This window comes from Eleutherodactylus coqui, chromosome 2 (genome assembly GCF_035609145.1).
Source record: "Eleutherodactylus coqui strain aEleCoq1 chromosome 2, aEleCoq1.hap1, whole genome shotgun sequence".
In the NCBI taxonomy this organism is placed as follows: domain Eukaryota; kingdom Metazoa; phylum Chordata; class Amphibia; order Anura; family Eleutherodactylidae; genus Eleutherodactylus; species Eleutherodactylus coqui.
In genome coordinates this window covers 343,633,353-343,657,131 of record NC_089838.1, presented here as the reverse complement: position 1 = coordinate 343,657,131, position 23,779 = coordinate 343,633,353, and the positions used below count along the sequence as shown (strand labels likewise).

At 45.9% G+C, this 23,779-nt stretch overlaps 1 protein-coding gene across 2 annotated transcripts in view; it reads left to right on the top strand.

Annotated features, from left to right (window-relative positions):
- LOC136610924 (erythropoietin-like) overlaps window positions 1-22,779 on the top strand; it is a 41,895-nt gene extending 19,116 nt beyond the window's left edge. The window contains exons 3-5 of one of the 2 annotated variants that reach the window (XM_066590115.1): window positions 1,367-1,441; window positions 19,223-19,387; window positions 22,456-22,779. In XM_066590115.1, the coding sequence (XP_066446212.1) occupies window positions 1,367-1,441; window positions 19,223-19,387; window positions 22,456-22,596 (381 nt within the window). In that variant the 3' untranslated portion in view covers window positions 22,597-22,779. The remainder of the gene's footprint in view (window positions 1-1,366; window positions 1,442-19,222; window positions 19,388-22,455) is intronic. The other variant, XM_066590116.1, reaches the window with a different exon arrangement.
- The last annotated feature ends 1,000 nt before the right edge of the window (window positions 22,780-23,779 follow it).

Below are 23,779 nucleotides of genomic sequence, written 5' to 3'. Positions count from 1 at the left end.
TTTTAGCTATTATGTGTAAATAATTTTTTGGGAAATCCCGCGATTTTATAAGAGTTCTGGGTAGCACCTCAAGAGTTCTGAAGAGAACTCTTATTGCTCAAAGCTCTAGAACCAATATTTACAAAGTTCTCGCTGATTCAGTAATATCATTTTTGGAAGTTAGCACCCAGAGATACATTTGTTGATTTTTTTTTTTTTTGCTTAATTCGCTAGAACTATTTTTAAAAATAATTGGGAACTCTAGAACTCTTTGGGGTGCATCCACAACTTATGAAAAAATTTACTTTTTTGAAAGATGGGGTGCTGACTTCACAGAGGTCTGTATGTTCTATTTTTTTGGCAATTTTTTAAGAGTCCTTCATTATTTCCAATGACAGGCAAAAAAAAAAAAATCTACATATAAATGTGAGTTTCATGCGAGTGCAATTATTTTCTATGAAAAAACATGCAATTTTGTGAAAATCCCAAGTGCAGAGACGCCACAAAATGCATCCCAATTGCGGGCAAACATTGTAAGTTTAGGAGCGTGATATGGGTTTGAGTTTCTTGGGCCAATGTCACAGTCGCCCATGTGAAAGCACCCGAAGATCAAGACCGCTGCGTCTTGCAGCAAAATCTAGTTGTTATTATACACCTGCAGAGCGCTGGGTACAGGGGACCCCGGAGGGGACTCACCGGACACACAGAAGCACGCTGGATTTAGGTCCACTAATAGCAATATGGAAGTTAAGTAGTTAAACAACCGCCACAATCTGTACTGAAACAGGAGGGGGTGAGATGAGATATGAGAGGGAGATATCAGCTAACTAAAACATAGCTTAATAATAAGTATTAAAATCAATGGTGAACTACAGTAAAGGGTCAATTTATCAAAAACACGACGACCTGTCGTAAGAAACCAGCAAGAGTTTGAAGAATTTACCTTTATCAATATATGTAGGCAAGGCAAATATGCAATATCAATACAGTGTGAATAACAAAAGATACCACAGCTAATCAGTGGAGGGAACAATAAAATTGGATTGTCCTCATCACAGCCAGTGAGAAGGGCAGGGCCATTGCCCAGAAAAGGACGGCTCCACACTCACCGTTGTGGAGACCCTAAAACAACCTAAATGGTCCCCCAAACAAGCATACCCTCGTTGTTTTACACCATCTCAGGGGCTCATCAGGGGACTGATGTTACTATATATTCAGCAAGGGTTAAACACAGAAAAACAAAAAAAGCAAGCCAGGGACAACTGTCTCTACAGACGAGCCACCAAATGTTAGTTTTGCTCTGCTGTGTTTAACTTTAAAGGTATGACTTTATTTAAATCGATGTCTGAATTGGCTGTTATAGGTTCCTCCTTCTTCTCCTCTATAGAATGTTTCATGTCAGTTCTCAAGGAATGTCACCGTCCCACAACCAAGCCTGAATGCGGAATGGCGTGCGCTCCAGGTATGAGACACCGTTATCTTGTACTATGTAAAGGGATATGTCGGCATCACTGCACTAATTCCACAGGAATTCTGCCGTGGCCAAATCTGCACCTAAATAGTGTGGATTTGGCCACATGTTTTGCAGAGCAGCTGCGGAATTAACCCTTATCTTTCGAGGTCCGCAGCATGAGTCTGCAGCATAAGTAGCCATGCTGTGGAATAATAATCCGCAGTTTTATAAAGCTGCTGCAAAGTCGTTGCTGTAATTCTCCATTCTATGTGAGGGTGATATTTAATTCCTCTACACACGGCTTGTACTGTGAACGCTGCAGAATCTCCACAGCAAATCCTGCCAGTGTGAAGGTGGCCTTCGGCCTCTTTCACATGAGCGTCATTTTAGCGCTCAAATAGCTGTGCTATTGGAGTGCTAAATTGCGTGAACGAAGAATGGCCGCTACCAAGTCGTGGCTATGCTCCATGAGTTTACATGCGTCTTGCAGTACACTAATGCACCAGCCCCAAAATCCCTCGGCCACCAGAACAGTGCAAGGCATCCGCCACCGTGGAGATGAAGGGAGTCTCCCGCCGCAGGGGTGAAGGCAGTCCTCACAGGGATTAAGGAAATTCTCCGTGGCGGGGCCCTTCCTTCATAACCACAACAGAGAGTTCCCTTCATCTCCTTTTGCTGGCTGGCTAGCATAGTCTTCCATAGGAGTCTATGGAGCTGACGGCGTTGTGACAGCAAAAGACAAGTCCTATCTGTTGATGGGGAGAATTCCGGTAGCAAAAAAGTCATGCCCATTACACAGTCACTGTGTACATCCATTACTGATCCTGAGTTACATCTTGTATTATACCCCAGAGCTGTGCTCACTATTCTGCTGGTGGAGTCACTGTGTACATATATTACTTATCCTGTACTGCTCCTGAGTTACACCCTGTATTATACCCCAGAGCTGTGCTCCCTATTCTGCTGGTGGAGTCACTGTGTACATACATTACTTATCCTGTACTGCTCCTGAGTTACATCCTGTATTATACTCCAGAGCTGCACTCACGATTCTGCTGGTGGAGTCACTGTGTACATACATTACTTATCCTGTACTGCTCCTGAGTTACAGCCTGTATTATACCCCAGAGCTGCACTCACTATTGTGAAATGTAATACTGTAACACTCATGAAAGACGTCCAAAACCTCTTATACTCTTTTATTGAGTTCTCCATCACCACATCCTCAGGAGAGAGTTCCACAGTCTCACTGCTCTTACACTAAAGAATCGCCTTCTATGTCGTGTTAAAACCTTCTTTCCCCTAGAGGTAGAGAGCGCCTCCTTGTTACAGTCCTGGGTATAATAGATGATGGGAGGTATCTCTCTACTGACCCCTAATATACAAAGTTATTAGAGCACCCCCTTGTTACAGTCCTGGGTATAATAGATGATGAGAGAGATCTCTGTACTGTCCGCTGATATATCTATACATAGTTATTAGAGCGCCTCCTTGTTACAGTCCTGCGTATAATAGATGATGGCAGAGATCTCTGTACTGACCCCTGATATATCTGTACATAGTTATTAGAGTGCCCCCTCTTGTTACAGTCCTGGGTATAATAGATGATGGGAGAGATCTCTGTACTGACACCTGATATATCTATACATAGTTATTAGAGCGCCCCCTTGTTACAGTCCTGGGTATAATAGATGATGGGAGAGATCTCTGTACGGACCCCTGATATATCTATACATAGTTATTAGAGCGCCCCCTTGTTACAGTCCTGGGTATAATAGATGATGGAAGAGATCTCTGTACTGACCCCTGATATATTACACATAGTTATTAGAGCGTCCCCTTATTACAGTCCTGGGTATAATAGATGATGGAAGAGATCTCTGTACTGACCCCCGATATATCTATACATAGTTACTAGAGCGCCTCCTTGTTACAGTCCTGGGTATAGTAGATGATGGGAGAGATCTCTGTACTGACCCCCGATATATTAATACATAGTTATTAGAGTGCCCCCTTGTTACAGTCCTGGGTATAATAGATGATGGAAGAGATCTCTGTACTGACTCCTGATATATTACACATAGTTATTAGAGTGCCCCCTTGTTACAGTGCTGGGTATAATAGATGATGGGAGAGATCTCTGCACTGGCCCCTGATATATCTATACATAGTTATTAGAGCGCCTCCTTGTTACAGTCCTGGGTATAATAGATGATGGAAGAGACCTCTGTACTGACCTCTAATATATTATACATTGTTATTAGAGCGCCCCTTTGCTAAAGTCCTGGGTATAAATAGATGATGGAAGAGATCTCTGTACTGATCCCTGATATATATATATATATATATATATATATATATATACATAGTTACCGTATATACCGGCGTATAAGGCGACGGGGCGTATAAGACGACCCCCCAACTGTCACCTTATACGCCGGTATACAGTGGAGAAAAAAATAATAATTCATTACTCACCTCCCACGGCGTTCTGTCGCGCTCCGGCGGGATGTCGCTCGCTCCGGCAGGCTGTCGCTCGCTCCTCGTCCCCGGCGCAGCATAGCTTTCTGAATGCGGGGCTTGAAATCCCCGCTTCCAGAAAGCTAATACACACGCCGGCAGCCATGACATCATTGAATGGCTGTGATTGGCTAAAGCACACGTGGCTTCAGCCAATCACACTATTCAATGACATCATTGAATGGGTGTGATTGCTAACACGTGCGCCTTCAGCCAATCACAGCCATTCAATGATGTCATTGAATAGTGTGATTGGCTGAAGCCACGTGTGCTTTAGCCAATCACAGCCATTCAATGCTGTCATGGCTGCCGGCGTGTGTATTAGCTTTCTAGAAGCGGGGATTTCAAGCCCCGCATTCAGAAAGCTATGCTGCGCCGGGACGAGGAGCGAGCGACAGCCTGCCGGAGCGAGCGACATCCTGCCGGAGCGCGACAGAACGCCGTGGGAGGTGAGTAATGAATTTTTTTTTTTTACACTTTTTTTTTTTTTGTATTACCGGCGCATAAGACGACCCCCGACTGCAGAGCAGATTTTTCGGGGTTCAAAAGTCGTCTTATACGCCGGTATATACGGTTAGAGTGCCCCCTTGTTACAGTCCTGTGTATAATAGATGATGAAAGAGATCTCTGTACTGACCCCCTGATGTATCTATGCATAGTTATTAGAGCGCCCCACTTGTTACAGCCCTGGGTATAATAGATAATGGGAGAGATCTCTGTACTGACCCCTCATATGTTATACATAGTTATCTGAGTGCCCCCTTGTTACCGTCCTGGGTATAACAGATGATGGGAGAGATCTCTGTACTGATCCCTCATATATTATACATAGTTATTAGAGCGCCCCCTTGTTACAGTCCTGGGTATAACAGATGATGGGAGAGATCTCTGTACTGACCCATCATATATTATACAAAGTTATTAGAGCGCCCCCTTGTTACACTCCTGGGTATAATAGATGATGAGAGAGATCTCTCTACTGACCCCTGATAAATTATACATAGTTATTAGAGCGCCTCCTTATTACGGTCCAGGGTATAACAGATGGATGGGAGTGATCTCTGTACTGACCCCTGATAAATTATACATAGTTATTAGAGTGCCCCCTTGTTACAGTCCTGCATATAATCGATGATGGGAGAGATCTCTGTACTGACCCCTAATATATCTATACATAGTTATTAGAGCGCCCCCTTGTTACGGTCTGGGGTATAACAGATGATGGGAGTGATCTCTGTACTGACCCCTGATATATCTATACATACTTATTAGAGCGCCCCCTTGTTACGGTCCTGGGTATAACAGATGATGGAAGAGATCTCTGTACTGACCCCTGATATATTATACATAGTTTTTGAAGCGCCCCCTTGTTACGGTCCTGGGTATAATAGATGATGGGAGAGATCTCTGTTTTGACCTCTGATATATTATAGTTATTAGAGCGCCCCTCACCCGTCTTTTTTCCAAACAAAATGGTCACAATTTTGATAGCCTCTCTGGGTATTGTAGTTCACCCATTCCGTTTATTACTTTAGTTGTCCCCATTGTACCCACTCAAGCTCTCATATGTCCTTCTTGAGCACAGATGCCCAAATTGCTTTACATTCTTCTTACATCTTTATTAAGCCACATCGGTTTTTCTCATACTACTAACCTTTTTATTCCTGTAAGATATGAATCTCTCACAGTAAGTATTTAGGATGTTCTTAAACATTTCTCATTTACTGTCTGTACTCTTATTTTTGAGGACATTATCCCAGTCAATATGGTTTAGGACACCTCTAAGCTGATTGAACTTTGTCTAAACTTTAGTTTTTTTGTAGCTCCCCCCGATAAGACTCCATATTGATAGACAAATGGAGATTTATTATGTTCTTGTCACTATTTTCCAGGTGCCCTCCTACTTGCACCTCTATTATTCTGTACGGTCTATTGGCTCATATTAAATCCAAAATGGCCCTTCCTCTAGTTGGGTCCTGTGCAAGTTGGATAAGGTAATTAACTATAGTTATTGACAGAAACTCATTATCACGATTCTGGCACGGGACTGGAGTCTCAGGTGGTAGTCAGCAAAGGCAGGCAATGTGGTTAGGCAAGCCGGGGATTGGCAAATGGATAGGGTGGTGCAGTACAGAAAATTTAGCAGAGTAATTGTCAGGAACAAAACAGTGATCAGTACGCAAAGGACAACCTTCTTTTAAAGGCAGTAGGTAGAGGTAGGAGCTGCTTTAAAGGCTGAGGGAGTGGCAGGGCCAGGCTTTTACAGTACCTAATCAAGAGAATGGGGCAGAGCCAGACAGGGAAACAGGAACTGGATTATAGGGGTAAGGAACATGAAGCCAGGTTTATGGAGCTCGCCTCCTCCTTCCAGGACGGCCTCTGGACATCCCAGGGGCCGTTTTCTCTGGATACCTGCAATGGAACTCTCTCGTCAGTTTAGGGGCATGGACATTGGAGGCGAGCTCCCAGGAATTCTCCCCAGGGCCATATCCCTTCCATTGGACCACATGCAGTAATTTCTTTCTATATATTCTGGAGTCCAGAATCTTCTTGATTTCATATTGCTCCTCTCCTTGGACTTCTACTGGTGAGGAGAGTGGTTGAGTCCTTCCGGGAAAGGGATTTTCTTTAAAGGTTTTGAGGAGAGATATGTGAAAAACTGGATGGATTCTCAATTCGCCAGGCAGGTCCAGACAAAATGCCACTTGGACTACTTTTGTTGTGATTGGGAAAGGCCCCAAAAATATTTGCCCGAGCTTGGGGGAATGAACATGGTTTTTAAGATTTTTGGTTGATAGCCATACTTTATCCCCCACCTCAAAGGTAGGGAAGCCTTTGCGATGTTTATTCGCGGCTTGCTTGGAACTTCCCCGAGCCTCCCGTAGTACTTCTTTTTAACTCCCTACAATGTTACAAGTCTGTGCGTGACAGTGGGGACGGGAGACTGGACAGGGAGGCCAGGAATGAAGAACCGATGTAGCTCATAATTCGCAAAAAAAGGACTCTGAGTGTTGAATAATGTTTGACATTGTTATAGGTGAATTCTGGCGTCGGTAGACAATCCACCAAATCATCCTGGAGGTGGGAGATGAAACATCAGAGATCTTGTTCTAAAGCCTGATTTGTTCTCTTGGTCTGAGCATTGGACTGCGGGTGAAAAGCAGAATCTAGATAGTCATATCCAGGGCCATGCAAAAACTCTTCCTGAACCCCCCAGAAAATACATCATCAGGGATTCCATGTAGTCTAAATATTTCCTTGGTCACCAGTTCCGAAGTATACTCAGTTTTTGGAATTCCTTTGGCGGAAATACAATGATCCATCATTGTAAGCCGGGCTGCCACGACGAGGATGGTGGTAAAGTATATAGATATGGATCCCCAAGGTCTAGATGGAACTGGAATAGGCTGCAGCAGACCCAAAGGTCGAGCTTAGGGAATCTTATTTCATGCACATGTATCACAGGAGTCAATATATTTTTTCTATGACCTTTGCACTTGGGCTACTGGAAGAAACAAAGCAGGAGCTCCAAAGTCTTTGTGATCCCAAGATAACCAGCAAGTTTAGTGTCATGGATCTGTTTTAAAACTTTAAGTCGACCTGTGTCTGGAACGTACAGTGTATTTCCCTGTATTCAGAACCCCCTCTTAAACAAAAAGTTAACCTCCTTGGAAGGCAAATTGAGGAAAAATCATTTTCATACCCTTCTTTAAACCTTGTTAGTTCTTTTGGGTTGAAGATCAACAGGAATTTCTAGGAACCAGAGTAATATGAAGTCCATATTAGTGTATTTCCCTGATTCAACAAGAATTCTTGACAAGGCATTGGCCTTACCATTCCTGGAGGCAGGCTGGTATGAGACTATAATGTTAAACCTTGAAAAGAATAAGTCCCATTGTGTTTGTCTAGCTGATAATCTTTTGGCTATATGGAGAAATTCTAAATTCTTATAGTTCGTAAGAACAGTCACCGGATGATAAGCTCCCTCAAGAAGATGTCTCCAGTCAGAGGCTACCTTAATGGCTAAAAGTTCTTTATTCCTGATGTCATAGTTTCTTTCTGCAGATGACAATATATACGATAGAAACCCACAAGGATGCAGCTGCATTTTATCTCCTTCTCATTGTGACAAGATAGTTTCTACTGTCAAATCAGAGGCGTCAACTTCGATGAAAGGTAGATTATACTTACCGATAATCAGGTTTTTAGGGAGTCTCCACGACAGCACACCTGAGATCACCTCCTCCTGATAGGACAGGAATACACTGAGAGGGTTAAAGCACCCCCCCCCCCCCTTCCCACCTTCCTTAGTGCTTTATAACGAAACCACCAGGGGTAGGAACCTTAACTAAATTAACTACCTAAATCGATATTAAAACAGAAATACAAAACATATTTCCCTTTTTTCAGGGGTGGGAGGGGGGAATTGTATCGGTGCTGTCGTGGAGACTCCCTAAAAACTTGATTATTGGTAAATATAATCTACCTTTTCCCTATCGCCTCCACGACAGCACACTTGAGATGTACCAACTAAATTGTTAGGGTGGGACCACGGCCAAAAGAACTTTACCAGTCAGATCATCGTCCACTTGGACCTCTAATCTATAATGTTTGGTATGTGTATGCATTTTCTTACAAATGGCTGCTCTACAAATCTGTTCTACCGATGAGGATGCTCCCTCCACCCAGGATGTGGACACGGCCCTCGGCGAGTGAGCTCTAAGATTTCTCGGGGCTGTCCTATCTATTGCAGCGTAGGATTCTGCGATAGCTAGTTTAATCCACCTAGCTATGGAGTTTTTCACTGCTTTCTTCCCTTTATTTGGGGAAAAAATTTGGACAAAAAGATTATCGTACTTTCTTGAGTACTACCCTTCTGACATCTAGAAAGTGAGACTCCTCCTTTTTAGGGTTACCGTAAAACGAGGGGATAACTATATCCTGAGATCTATGGAAGGAGGATACGACTTTTGGAAGGACGGACAGATCTAGTTGGAAATTATTTTACTATCTGTCACTCTGTAAAATGGGTAACGGATGGACAGGGCCTGTAGCTCGCTTATTCTCATCACTGAGTTAATGGCCACAAAGAATATGGTTTTTATGGTTAGATTTCTAATGGATATTGAATCTATGGGTTCAAACGGAGACACGGCAGACCCCCTAAGGAGCCAATTTAAGTTCCACTGGGGTCTGCCACTGCCCTAAAGAATCTTACTCTTCAGGAGTTTTCTGAAAGCCTATTGTCAAAGAATGTACCCTCAGGATGTTGGTAGAGAGATTCTTGTCCAGATCCCCCTAAAGGAACTCCAAGATTTTGGGGATGTTGGGAGAGGAAAAACTGATTTCCCTTTCCCTACACTAAGCTACAAAGTTGCATCAGGTTTTTTGGTAAATTTTGTTTGTCGACTCCCTCCTACTGAGTAGTAACATGCTCACTACCTCTGAGGAGAAACCTCATCCTTGTAACATGGATTTCTCAAAATTCAGGCTGATACGTGAAGGCTTGTCAGGTCAAGGTGCCTTAGAGGACCTTAAATTAAGAGGTTTGGATGTACTGGCAGTGGGACAGGAACCTGACAACTTAGACTCTTTAGAAGCCCGAACTAGCTCCTTCTTGGCCAAAAGGGAGCTATTAATATCAGGGTGCACTTCTGCGACTGAAACTTCTGAAGAACCCTCGGAATCAATGGAATTGGGGGGAAAGCGTAGACCAGTCCTTGACCCCAGTCTTGTGTCAGGGCATCTACTGCCACCGGGTGGTCTCCTGGACTGGGTGATAATCTTTTTACTTTGTGATTCTTCCTTGTCATGAAGAGGTCTGTGTGCGGCATTCCCCACCTGGTTGTTAGTGCATTGAAGACCTCCTGTGAAAGGGACCATTTGCCTCGATGAACTTGTTGTCTGCTTAAGAAGTCCGTCTCCCGGTTTAGGACTCCCTTTAGATGGACTGTTGAGATTGACAAGACATTTCTTTCTGCCCACAGGAAGATCTTTTCTGCTACATTCCGTAGAGCCCCACATCTTGTCCCTCCCTGACGTCTGATGTAGGCTACTGCTGTCGTGTTGACCGATAGAATCTTCAGATACCTGCCCCGGACTACCCGTTCGATCTTCTGAATGGCCTTTAGGATCGCTAAAAGTTCTCTGACGTTTGAGGACTGCAATCTTACCCCTTGAGATCATACCCCCTGAAGATACAGTTCTCCTATATGTGCTCTCCAGCCACTTGCACTGGATCCTGTGACCAGTGAACGCCTCGCAAAAGGTTCTGAGTTGAGAGCCACCAGGTCAAAGAGACTCTTACTGCATTGGTTATATGCATCCGCCTGTCTGCCTGATTGTTTCCTGTCCCATGACACCAGGATTTCTTCCTGCAGGATTTTTAACTGGGCTTGGGCCCTCGCCACCACCAGGATGCATGACATGAGTTTCCCCAACAACCTCATTGCTGATGTGATGATGTAAGTTTTGTATTTCAGGAATATTCTGACTAGACAGCGTAATTCCTGTGCTTTTGTTATGGGAAGGAAGGAGCATTGCTTTTCTGTGTCCAGCAGAACTCAGAGAAACACCTTCTTCTGACTGGGAGTCGTATCTGATTTTTTCCCAGTTGATTATCCACCCTAGATATTGTAAGAAGTGGATTACTGTTGTCAGATGATGTTCTAGACGCTCCTTGGAGTCTGCCACTACCAATATATTGTCTAGATATGGTATGATCAAGAATAATTTTCCCTCAAGCTGGCTACTAGTTCTCCCATGATTTTGGTGAAGATACGGGGAGCAGGGGATATCCCGAATGGGAGACAGGAAAACTGGAAAGGGCTTATCTTTCCCTTCATGCATAATGCGAACCTTAGATACTTTTGGGAGTCCTCGTGGATCGGCACGTGAAAATATGCTTCTTTTAGATCTATTGACGCCATGAACGCCCACTTCTTTATTAGCTTTGTAACTGTATTTATCGACTCCATCTTGAGTTTTCTGTACTTTATATGGATATTCAAAGGTGTCAAATTATTATCATTCGTGATTTTCAGCATGGTTTCTTTACTAAAAATAGACGGGAGTACTGGACTGGCCTGGTCCTTGTTTTTGAGAAACCGGTATTACTGCCCCTATTTGTAGTTCTACTGTTGAAGCTGTATTGATTGACTGACTTAGCCTATTGTTGTTAGTGAACTTTCTCTCGGGCGAGACATTAATCCTATATGATAGCAACGTTTTAGGATTCTGGGAATCCAGGTATCCCCGGAGATATGGGCCCACCAGTTCGTAAAGGCCCCTAGTCTCGCTCCCACAGAGATGACGTGGGGGCCTGGGCTTAGAGGCCTCCCCATGGTGAGGATTAGAGAAGAAGCCTCTTCCCTTACACCCTTTGGGATAGCTCCAACAATTCATCTTCCCTTTACCCCTATAGGGCTCTGCATGCTAAAATGGTGTGCAAAAACGTTTTTTTTCCTTGGCGGTTTTTCTTTGGGAAACCCCTTCGTTTTATCAGCGGCCTTCTCCAATATCTTGTCCTAATCAGGTCCGAACAGGAATTGGCCATGGAAGGGCAGGGAACATAGCTTGCTCTTGAATGCCAGATCCCCTGACCACGACTTCCACCATAACACTCTCCTAGTTGAATTTGAAAGCACCACTATGTGAGCAGAAAACTTGATTGTCCCTGCTGATGCATCGGCCAAGAAGGTGGTCACCATCTTTAAGACCGGGAGGGACTCCAGTACCTGATCTCTAGGGGTCTTGTTTAGTAGGTGTACCCCTAACTGGTTTAGCCACACATTTAGTGTTCTGGCAACACAAGTGGTTGCTATTCCTGGCCTCAGTATATTGGAGGCTGCCTCCCGGCCACATTAGCCACAGGTACGTCTACCCTAGGGATTTCTTACCAGTGTGCACAGACCTCTTGTGCAAAGAGGTAGCACCTCTTGATACCCCTGGAAGAAAAAGAGCCTTTGTCTGGATTGCACAATTATTTTTTAATCATTTATTGCACGTTGACATGAACATGAAAAGTATACCTGTGCCTCTCCACCAGGTTACCAAATACTTCATCCTGTGTTGTGCGTTTCTTTCTGGGCTCCTCCATATTAATGTAGCCTTAATTAACTATGCAATATCTTCGGAGTTAAATAAAAATGTTTTATAGTCATCCTCATCAATGGATTCTGCAGGGTCTGCTTGTTCATCTGAGGTCAAGTTTAAGGAACTTTTCTTGGAGTCAGAGAACCCATTGGTTTCCTCTGTCGTTTCTGAGAAGAGGCCACAGCTGGACGTGCCTCTTGCAAGGTCGAGTGGACTTCTTCCCTAATCAAGGATGTAATATCGTTCATAAATCCGCCCGACTCTTCCTTAATAATTTTAGCAATACAGAATTTACAGAGGGATTTGTCATATACGGACGACAGCTTCCTTATGCAAGCCACGCATTTTTTCAAATGGGCCTTTGTTGTTGCTTCCTTGTTTCCCCCCTGACAACAGGGAAAAAGAGGCCCTATAAATGCATAGACTTTCCACACATACATTTTATGCAGCAACTTTTTACCCAACGGGCTACTTACGACCCCCAAGGTAGTAGCCGAGTCGGTTACGTCCAATACTGGAGTACTCATGGCATGAGGTACTGCAGATATGTTGGATAAAAGGTCCTGACACTGCAGGATCCAAACAGTGGTGTCTATTTGTTTTGCTTCTCTCAGATTCCTTCATATTTTTTGAACGTGCCACTAAGCCCCCCTGACGCCCGGTCACATGGTCTCCGCTCCCAGCAGCCCTGATAAGGAGAACAACAGAGTGCCACGCCTGCCCTATGCAGGACTACAGCAATTATGCCGACAGCGGGGAAGAGAGCACAGCCAGCAGACCCCACGTAAAGCCCACCTGGACCGCGGTGGGGTAGAATCTGGCCCAGGTGAATCGCGCCTGCAGTGTCCTGGGTGAAGGTCTGGAAGAAAGAACAGCGCCTGCTGACTTTGATCCCGGCATATGTTTCCTCTTGCAGCTAGGAGTTTCAGCTCCCAGCACTACTCAAGGATACCTGCCTCCTTGCAGGACAGGAAAAACACTGAGGAAGGTGGGAAAGGGGGGATGCCCTAACCCACTCTATGTGTTCTGTCCTATCAGGAGGAGGCGACATCAGGTGTGCTGTTGTGGAGATGATAGGGAAAAAAAGGGAAATTCAGGGTTCAGGTGAACCAGTATTGGTATAGAGATAAAGAGTGTCTTTAATCTGTTGAAGGTGACCTGCATCTCTGGGGACCATGAAAATACTTGTGGGTTTTTTTTTTTTGTAAGAGTGGTAATAGGCAAGATGTTTTTTGAGAAGTCCTTTATGAATTTTCTGTAAAAATGTGCAAATTCGACAGTGTTGGACATCTTTTAAGTTTTTCGGAGCAGGCCAATCCCCAACAGCCTTAATCTTGCTAGGATCCATATTCAAACTGTTTGGAGAGATGATATACCCCAGAAATTGCATACAGGACTGCTCAAATTTACATTTCATCTAATTTGATATAGAGACGGTTCTTACGGAGTCATTTCAAGACCAATCGGACGTGGCTACAATTTTTCTCCAAGTTATCAGAAAAAATAGGGATGCCATCGAGGAAGGCCACCACAAACTGATCCAACAGATCTTGAAACACATCGTTAATAAAATGTTGAAAAGTGGCAGGAGCATTGAAGAGGCCAAACAGCATGACAAGATATTCAAAGTATCCATATCTTGATCTGAAAACGGTCTTCAAATCATCCCTAGGGCAGATCCTTATAAGATTATATGCTCCTCTGAGATCCAATTTGGCAAAGATTTACCTGCATGGAGCCTCTCCAGCAGTTCCGGGAATAAAGGAAAGGGTAGCGATTCGTAATAGTAAGTTTATTTAGTTTACGGTAATCTATGCATGGTCAAATACTGGAGTCTTTCTTCTCTATGAAGAATATTGAGGAAGAGGGCTAAATAAACCCTTATTTAGATTTTCATGCAAATATTCCCGGAGGACCTTCAACTCTGGTTCTGAAAGATTATAGATACGCCAAAACGGAAGAGAGGTTCCAGGAAGTAGCTGAATTGGGTAGTCATACGGCCAATGAGGGGGGCGGTTTTCTTCTTGCTGCAGACATCATTGAATGGCTAGTACTGTGATGGCAACTTCTTATTTTCTAGATGACTCCTCTTGGAGTCTTGCCCCTGACTGGATGCGGACAGTTTTGATCAACAATTCGCCTTATAATACTCTGAGGGGAAGGTAATAGTTCATGATCCCCAGTTGATGGCAGGCACTGGAACTTATTGGGACAGTTCAAAGCATAGTGTCCTGAGCCCCACAATACAGGCATGAATTCTCTGAGCGGTGCCTCTTTCTCTGTCATGGAGAGGGGTTTGTGGATGGCATCAAGCTGATATGAAGATATTGGAGGGGTCAGCTGGTTAAGGGCGGAAAGACGAGGTCAGTTTTTGAGAGGTAAAGTTTGAGAAAGAGGGAGGACATGGGGTTAAAGACAGCAGACAGAAAGTCTGTGAGATTTTGCAGTCATGGTGCTGAGATGTCTGGGGAAGAGGTGTATAGCTGGGTGTCGTCAGCATAGAGATGGTATTGGAGGCCGAATTTGCAGATGGTTTTTCCAATTGGGGTTTTGTAGATAGAGAAGAGACGAGGACCAATGACTGAGCCCTGGGGGACCCTGACAGTGAGAGGAAGTGGAGGAGAGGTAGAGCCAGTGAAGGAGACACTGAAAGAATGGTCAGAGTGGTAGGAGGAGAACCAGGAGAGCGCAGTGTCCTTTAGGCCGATAGAGTGAAGTATACTGAGGAGGAGGTCATGGTCGACAGTGTCAAATGCAGCGGACAGGTCAAGGAGGATCAGTAGGGAGTAGTCACTTCTTGACTATACTGCCATTGGGTCATTTGATACTTTTGGAGATGAAGGGAAGGTTTGAGATGGGTCAGTAATTGGCAGCAACGGTCGGGTTAAGGGTTGTTTTGTTTTAGCAGAAGGGATATGATGGAGTGTTTGAATGAGGAGGGGAAAGTGCCAGAGGTTAGGGAGAGGTTGCAGATGGTGGTGAGGTGAGTAATGACAGCTGGGGAAAGGAATCGGAGGAGGTAAGAGGCGAGCAGCGGAAAACAATCTGGAGACTTCTTCCTCTGTCGTTGGTTCTAACATAGAAAGTGAGTAGGTGCTGGATGCAGTGCTGAGGAGACCGGGATCGGGGATAGCCGTGCAGCTTTCAGAGATTTATTTTCGGATCTATAAGATATAAGACCACTTGACACACATTTAAAACAAACACCCTTTCCTGCTAGCAGACAAAAGACGAGGTAGTGGGGTTCAAGGCACATTGGGAAAGGGAACTGGGGACACCAATCCCAGACGGAGATACGACAAAGGCCCTAATCCTGACACATAAGTTGTCCATCTCCAGAAAATTTCAGGAAATAAATTACAAGTTGGTTTCTCAGTGGTATAAAACACCATTCAAATTAGCCCAGATATATCCCCAGCTATCAGACAGATGCTGGAGGTGCTTAGTGTACAAAGGGAATTTCCTTCACTTATGGTGGTCGTTCCCTGGGATTCAGAACTTGTGGGAGGATGTCAATAAGCTATACAATGCTCTGACTCATGCTAGGATCACCTTCTCCCCGGAATTGGCCCTGTTGTTAATTTTCCCAGGTTTCATATCAAGGGCAAAAAAAGGTCTACTTAGATTCTTCATTTTGGCCATGAGGCAGGTCATCCCAAAGTTATGGAATCCAAACAATGTCCCCAACCAGAAGCGCCTCCCTTTAGAACATGGACAATTTAAGACAATTGGAAGAGACCATTGCCAGAGATGACAATAGGCTTCAGAAGCTCAATGCGACTTGGACGGCATGGTTGATATTACGGCCATTGAATCAACTTAAAGGGGTTGTCCCGCGAAAGCAAGTGGGGTTATACACTTCTGTATGGCCATATTAATGCACTTTGTAATATACATCGTGCATTAAATATTGGCCATACAGAAGTTATACACTTACCCCCTCCGATGCTGCCGTCCTCGTCTCCATGGCGCCAACCGAAGCTGCCTTCTCCTTCGATTAGACGCGCTTGCGCTGTCTGGTCTTCTGTTCTGTTGAATGGGGCCGCTCCGGCGTGCTCGCGCTGGAGAGCTGGTCTGCGCATGCGCAGAAGACCTGTGCGGCACGAGCATGCCGGAGCGGCCCCATTGAACAGAGCAGAAGACCGCACAGTGCAAGCGCGTCTAATGGAAGGAGAAGAAGGCTTCAGTCGTCGCCATGGAGACAGGGACGCCAGCACCGGAGGGGGTAAGTGTATAACTTCTGTATGGCTCATAATTAATGCACGATGTACATTACAAAGTGCATTAATATGGCCATACAGAAGTGTATAACCCCACTTGCTGCCGCAGGACAACCCCTTTAAGGAATGGCTCCTTAAAGGGGATATTCCCACCTAAGATGCAGTGGAGATCTTCTTATCTAACTCTTCCACATTTCTTCTTTACCTTCATCTTCTAATCTCTGAAGCTTTCTTTATACCTATTTGTTTAGAATATTTTGTTACCACGATGCAATTGTTCACATCAGTTGGATGTAGGACTACATAAAATCTGTTTGAACTTAAACCCGAGCCCACACTGCCCCACATTGCCCCCTCCCACAGTCGCTCCGTTGTTTGGTTTAGCTAGATGTCAGCAGCAGTAATGAGCCCCCTGCTTGTATCTCACACTGCTGTGGCACAGATGTAGCTAATGATAGTTTGTCTAGATGCTAGACTTTGCCGTCAGGAGATACTTGGCAGTCGTAGCGATCAATCATAGTGCAGCTTTTGTAGAGCAGTTTAGGAGGAGCTGCATTGTGATTGGTTGCCATGATTGGTTGCCATATGCCCGTCTTTCCATTAGACATTAGTGATAAATGATGTACTTACAAAGTGACTCAGCTTCTTGTGTGCTGAAGCATAGAACATATGCCAGCCCTGCCACCTTTGACTTACTTTGTAATTAGTTTGGGTCGTGTGTATTGATTATGCTCAGCAAATATGATCTCTAATTCTGATGGTTTCAGAAAGGGTTTGATGCAGGGCACAAATACAGTGCCGCTCACGCCTAGACGTAACCAATGTCCACAATGGGCAAATATGGACAAGTGTGACAGCAAAATGTGGGGAACACAAAAAGTAATGGCAACAGAAATAGGGAGACGGGATCTTTGGTTTGGGGAAGCCTGTCTAGAAGCAGGTCAGCAGCCCCATGTCAAGAGCCCAGTGGATCTAGCCTGTCCCTAGATGAAGGATAGGGCAGATGCACAATGCTGATGGAAAAGCTAAGTATACTACACAGTATAATGTAGAAGGAAATTAGTAACTTAGCTGACAGAAGTTCGCTGCCTCACCAAACACTTCAGCCGGGAAGCATAACTGGCACCAACAAGGGTGCAGCTCCAGAATAAGAACATCCCCACGATGGCTGATTGGCTGGCCAGTGGGAACACCTCCCTGTGGACCAATCAGCGCATACGCCACAGGAGATGCTGATGCAAACAGAGCAGAGGCGGACATAAAATACTAAGACATTCCTGACAGATGACACCTAAGGCCTCATGTCCACTGGCAAAAGAATTAAAATCCGCAGCGTTTTTCCCGCACGCGGATCCGCGGCCCCATAAGACTCCATTGACCACCCGCGGGTAGATAAATACCCGCGGATGGTCAATAAAAGTGAATTTTAAAAATCATGGAACATGAAAAAAAATGGACATGCTCCATTTTAGTGCGGGTCTCCCGCGGGGACAGCTCCCGCAGGTTTCTATTGAAGCCTATGGAAGCCGTCCGGGTCCGCGGGAGACCCGCGCCTGAATTACACTCACCTGCTCCGGGCGATGCAGATTTTCCTTCCTTCGCGGCCTGATCTTCCTTCTTCACGGCTGGATCTTCTTTCTTCGGCCGGGCGGATGTGCCCGGCGCATGCGCGCGGCACACAGCTGGCGTGTCGAGCACATCCGCCGGGCCGAAGAAAGAAGATCCGGTCGCGACGGAGAGAAGATCAAGGCGCGAAGAAGGGAAGATCAGGAGCGTGCGAGAGGTGAGGAATTGTTATTTTAATGCCTCATGTCCGCGGCGCAGGAGGGACCCGCTACGGATTCTCCATGGAGAATCCGCGGCGGGCCTGATTTTCCCCGTGGACATGAGGCCTAAGGCAACTTCTGCAGCAGCAGGAAAGAGACAGGCCGCATGCGCCAAAGCTGCAATCACGTGGACTGGACTGACATCACCCCCGCTCCACTTCTTGACTGCAGCCAAAACATGCAACAGTCTTACTTTATATGATATTATTACAAAAAGGCGAACAACTGAGTGGTAATCTGCGGAGCATGACTATTTGACAGACCTGGTTTTTCCTCGTTAGTATAGTGGTGAGTATCCATCAGGCCAAAATGACATACAATATTACACGATAACTAGAAAGATGCAACTACCTTGGAAAGAAACAAATGCTGATGATGATGATGATGATGATGGGGTGACCACAACAGATCACTTCCTCAGATGACAGTGACAGGAAGGGCTTTGACGTGGTCATCAAAGTCAAGACTGGCCAAGCAGTGCATCACAAAAATAGTCTGTTAGATAAGAGAGTAGTAGCCCCTTACCCCTCGTGTCTCCAGCAGGCCTGCGCTCAGTGCCATCCCCCTCCGTGTCTCCAGCAGGCCTGCGCTCAGTGCCATCCCCCTCCGTGTTTCCAGCAGGCCTGCGCTCAGTGCCATCCCCCTCCGTGTCTCCAGCAGGCCTGCGCTCAGTGCCATCCCCCTCCGTGTCTCCAGCAGGCCTGCGCTCAGTGCCATCCCCCTCATGTCTCCAGCAGGCCTGCGCTCAGTGCCATCCCCCTCGTGTCTACAGCAGGCCTGCGCTCAGTGCCATCCCCCTCGTGTCTCCAGCAGGCCTGCACTCAGTGCCATCCCCCTCATGTCTCCAGCAGGCCTGCGCTCAGTGCCATCCCCCTCGTGTCTACAGCAGGCCTGCGCTCAGTGCCATCCCCCTCCGTGTCTCCAGCAGGCCTGCGCTCGGTGCCACCCCCCTCGGTGTCTCCAGCAGGCCTGCGCTCGGTGCCATCCCCCTCCATGTCTCCAGCAGGCCTGCGCTCAGTGCCATCCAACCTTACAACCTGATCCTAATCACATTAACTTGTAAAGCTACAATGGAAAGCCCTGTATTCACATGATATAGATTCATGACAAGCGCCATTGTTTTCTTGCAGACATCTCGGCAGGAAGCTGAAATTCGGCATGGATTTACACTACTTCTTAATTCTGTTCCAGAAGTGACAACATTCATCTCACAATGCAAGTTAAACGTGCCTTTACAAAGGTTCTCCAGCAACATCCGGACCATGGGCAACATCCTGCAACAAGTCAATAAGAAGGTGCGCTAACCTGGAATGATAACTGGCCATGGTCTGTACCCACTGCACACACCCACATGCTGGGATCACACTTCGCTGGCAGCATCTACACTTCGTTTTGGGGAGACAGAGGAGTGTTTTTGCTACTGAAGGATTTTACCCGAATACCCGGATGATGAATTGAGGGAGGGGTGGCGGGCACACACGGGTGCTGCGGTTCATGGACCATCTACAGGGCTGTAGGTTTTCATCAGAGTGGTGCTGTGAATGCTTTGCTATTGAGCCATTTAAACTCCTTTGGGCAGACTCACACGAATGGGAGGGAATTAGAATCCGTCTGTGTGAGACCCTCTAACTGTAGCAGAAAGCTCAAGATCTCGGTCTAGTGATCAATGAGAATCCTTGGAGTGGAGCCCCCAGAGCTGTAGTTCATGGGAATATCCCTTTAATAAGCTACATACCAGCAGCACTGAGCCATGCCCCATTGGCTCTTCACAGCTTTCTCTTCTCTCTACTCCCAGCCCCGGTCTACCTTACCTCATCCTGTTATATTTGGCAGTCTCCCCCACTCGCTCCTAACCCCTTCCTGTCACAGGGCATAACTGTACGTCCTGGCGGGGAGGTATTTAGCGCAGTAGGATGTACACTTACGCCCTGAGGATAGTGTGAGATCAGAAGAGATGCCGCTCTATCTGTCACCAATAGCCGGGCTCTCTGGGTGTATCGGGACAACGACCTCCATTGTTACCCAAAAAATAAAGTAAGAATTTTGGTATCATTGTAATCGTACCGACCCGCAGAAAAAATGTATTGTGTCATTCAGGGCTTATTCAGACGACCGTATATCGGCGTCCCTCTCTGCAGGGGGAGGAGGCTGGAAGAGCCGGGAGCAGTGCACTGAGCTCCCGCCCCCTCTCCACCCCTCGGCACTATTTACAATGGGAGGAGGCTGGACGGGGATGGACCTAAGTCACAGAACTTAGCTCCGCCACTGCCCCGCCCTCTCTCATTGCAAATAGTGCAGAGGGGTGGAGAGGGGGCGAGAGCTCAGTGCACTGCTCCCGGCTCTTCTAGCCTCCTCCCCCTGCAGAGAGGGACGCTGTATATCGGTCGGCGTGAATATACGGTCACGTCTGAATAAGCCCTTATGCTGCATGATTAACGCTGTAAAAAAAAAAAATATAGCAGAATTGATGTGTTTTCTCTCCCTGCTATCATAAAAAAATTAATATAAGTTTTACAATATAGTCTACGGACCCAAAAACAGCAACAATAAAAACGACAGATCGCCATGCAAAAAACAAGCCCTCATATGGCGGCGTCAACGGAAAAGTAAAAAACTTATGACGTTTGAAAAATGGAAATGAAAATCCACCAAAAATCGTTGCCCCCTCAAGCCCAAAACAGGCGGCGTCACTAAGGGGTTAATGAACAACATGGAGATCGCTCAGATGACACATTCAGAGTGCTGGGAACCGAATCTAATGATACGGGGAACCTGGGGCAGGAGAGTAAAAGCTGCGCCAATCAGCCGGGCTGCGGCTACAAACCTCCGTGAGCGGCCAAGGACCGGACTGCCCCACGTTAGTACTATCTGAAGGGCTACATTTACTCCGCATCACTTTACTAAGGCTGTGCGCCCATTGGGCTTATTGCTGCAGACACAGAGGACACATATACAACATCCTTTTCAGGACTCTGACGTGTTCTCCACCTGCAGCGTAGGAATAGTCCAGCATGTACAGGACAGAAGATCCTCCGTACATCCCGAATTATAGCAGAAGGTACGGCACAATATGATCTGTCTCCGGCATGGAGACAACAAGGCCCCACGTGGACCCCTGAAGCTACAGAACAGTACATACATATAGAGCCATACCTACCTGGTCGGCCTCCTCCCGAGTGTCAGAGCCGATGTTAGTGCGCAGCAATATCCGTGACACACCGAGACGAGACTGCTGCAGAAAGGCCTTAAAGGAGAAATTCTAGTATTGATAGACCATAAATATCAGATGGGTGGTGTCCTACGCTCAGCACCCACACTGATGGGCAGCTTGGGTCAGCCTCAGCTCTCTTCTATGTAAGTGACTGGGACTGAGCTGTACGGTAAGAAGAGCTCAGTGAGCCCTTCAATCACTGATCGGTGGGGTGTTTGCAGTCACAACCCCACTGAGCTGATATTGACGGCCTATCCTAAGGATCCTCCATGATACTACTGGGGTCACTAAAGGGCCTTAGCCTAGTCTAACATCAGCACTGGAATCGTATGCTGGGAAGAGGTGGGGCTTTAACCCTTTCCAATCTAGTTTCCCTGCCGCCGCACACTCCCCAACTATTATTTATTGCGGGTTCCTTGGAATAACTCAACAGAAAGACATAAAAATGACCCGTCACGATGATTTTAGTAGCAATATTTAAAAAAATTAAGCCCTTAAGGACCAAGTGCGGCAAATACGCAACGCCTGGACCTGGGTTTCCACATGGGTGACATGATATCGCAGCGAGAATATCGTAGCAATATTGCATCTATGTTCTGTGCGATATTGTGGCATTGTCTCATGGAGATATCGGGACTTTGTGTCACCACACAGTGGCACATGACTAAGCGCAGCTGCTTAGCTACCTGTTCATGTGATTTTTAGCGCAGTATAGGCTAAAGCCTTGCGTGAACGAGGCCTTAGGAACGTGTGTCACCCAACATGGGAGCTATGCAGGGAGATCTCAGTGTTGGGCGATGCCTGACACTGGATTGGAAAGGAGTAATGGCTGAAAATTATGGGAAAAAAATAAATAAAATGTAATAAACAAAGTAGAGTAAAAAAAATAGTTTTCCCCCACAAAACTCTTTTTTAATGAAAAATAAAACAGGTACAAGGTCTGGCTGCATTTGGAATGACTATAAAACATCGTATCATTTATCAGGCATGGTGAACAGCTTAAAACACGCCGGCGCTCCGCTTTCCATTGGCATGTACCGGTACCCTAAAATCGTATGGATAGACTCCACTTTGCTGTGTTACAAGCAGGCCCTCAGAAGGCCGTGCCGATGGGATAAGACCCCCTTAGTAATGCTCGCTCTTTTCCTTTAGATCGACCCGCACCCCTTGGAGGACGCTCGGACTCTCACTGTGACGACTCTACAACAATTCTACACTGTTTACAAAAACTTTTTAGTTGGAAAGTATAAAACTCTTGTCAGGTCTCTGTGCACCGGCCTGGGATACAGATGATGCGCGGCCCGCATAGAGGTCCCCTCCACTCCATAGCATGGGGACCACTAATGGATGCAAGTGCTGGAACCATGGACGACTGGTAGTGTTTGTAGTGTTTGTTATCCTGAAGATGCTTTATATTTGATATTAAGTTAAATTGTACATAGTCTTATATATTTATCTTTGGCCTAAATAAATCTATTTTCTGGTGCTCTGGTGGCATTCTTGACGTTGGCGTCTGGCAGGACTACAGGATACATTCGCTCTGCGCTTTCTTATCCATCTTGTTTACAGCAGTTGGAGTTTAAAGCAAAAGAAAACAAGGAAACCGAGAAACAGACAATAAGTCGTCTCGGTGGAGACTTCCCAGCCACTGCCTGGCTCCAGAGAGGAGCGGAGCGATGACGCCGCTCCTCACCAAGTGGCTTCCTGCTGTCATGATGATGGGTAATACTACTAATCCCAGGCAGGACTTCCATCACCACAACTACCTAGACTCATCAGCCGCCGGCGGTTATCACGCCGCCCTGACGGATGCTTATAACTTCCTCACAAGACTGAATCAAAGGCTTCCATGTCCTTTTGTTACTCTCATCCTAATGTCAGAAGAAAGGAATGGGGTTTTCCTTCACTGTGCAGACATTTATCATGTTTGAGAACATTTAACATTAACCCTTTAACTACCAGCCATTTCTCAGGTCTTTGTTTCCATATTTTTCATCCCACATTCCGAGAGCCAGAACTATTTTATTTTTCCGTATGACATGGACCTATGAGGGCTTGTTTTTTGCAGTTGCATTCTATAATGGCGCCATTTAATGTATGGCAAAATTTGTAAAAAATTTTAAGTGGGGTGAAATGTCGAAAAAAATAAGTGAAGGTGCCATTTTTGAGGGGGTTTTGCTTTGGCGGTGTTCACAGTGTGATACTAAGTTCTTTCTATGAGTCAGTATTAGAGATGAGCGAGCACCAAAATGCTCGGGAGCTGTTTACTCGAGTTGAGCTTTTCGTAATGCTCAAGAGCTCGTTTCGAGTAACGAACCTCATTGCAGTCAATGAGAGTCGAGCATTTTTCAAGCTGACCGATGCTCCGCATAGGGGAGGTTGTGTGAAACACCTGAAAACATCAGAAAGTCATGCAAACACCACAGAAACGGATAGGGAAGGGCAGGGGCAGCATGCATGGCTGCATCTGAGGCTC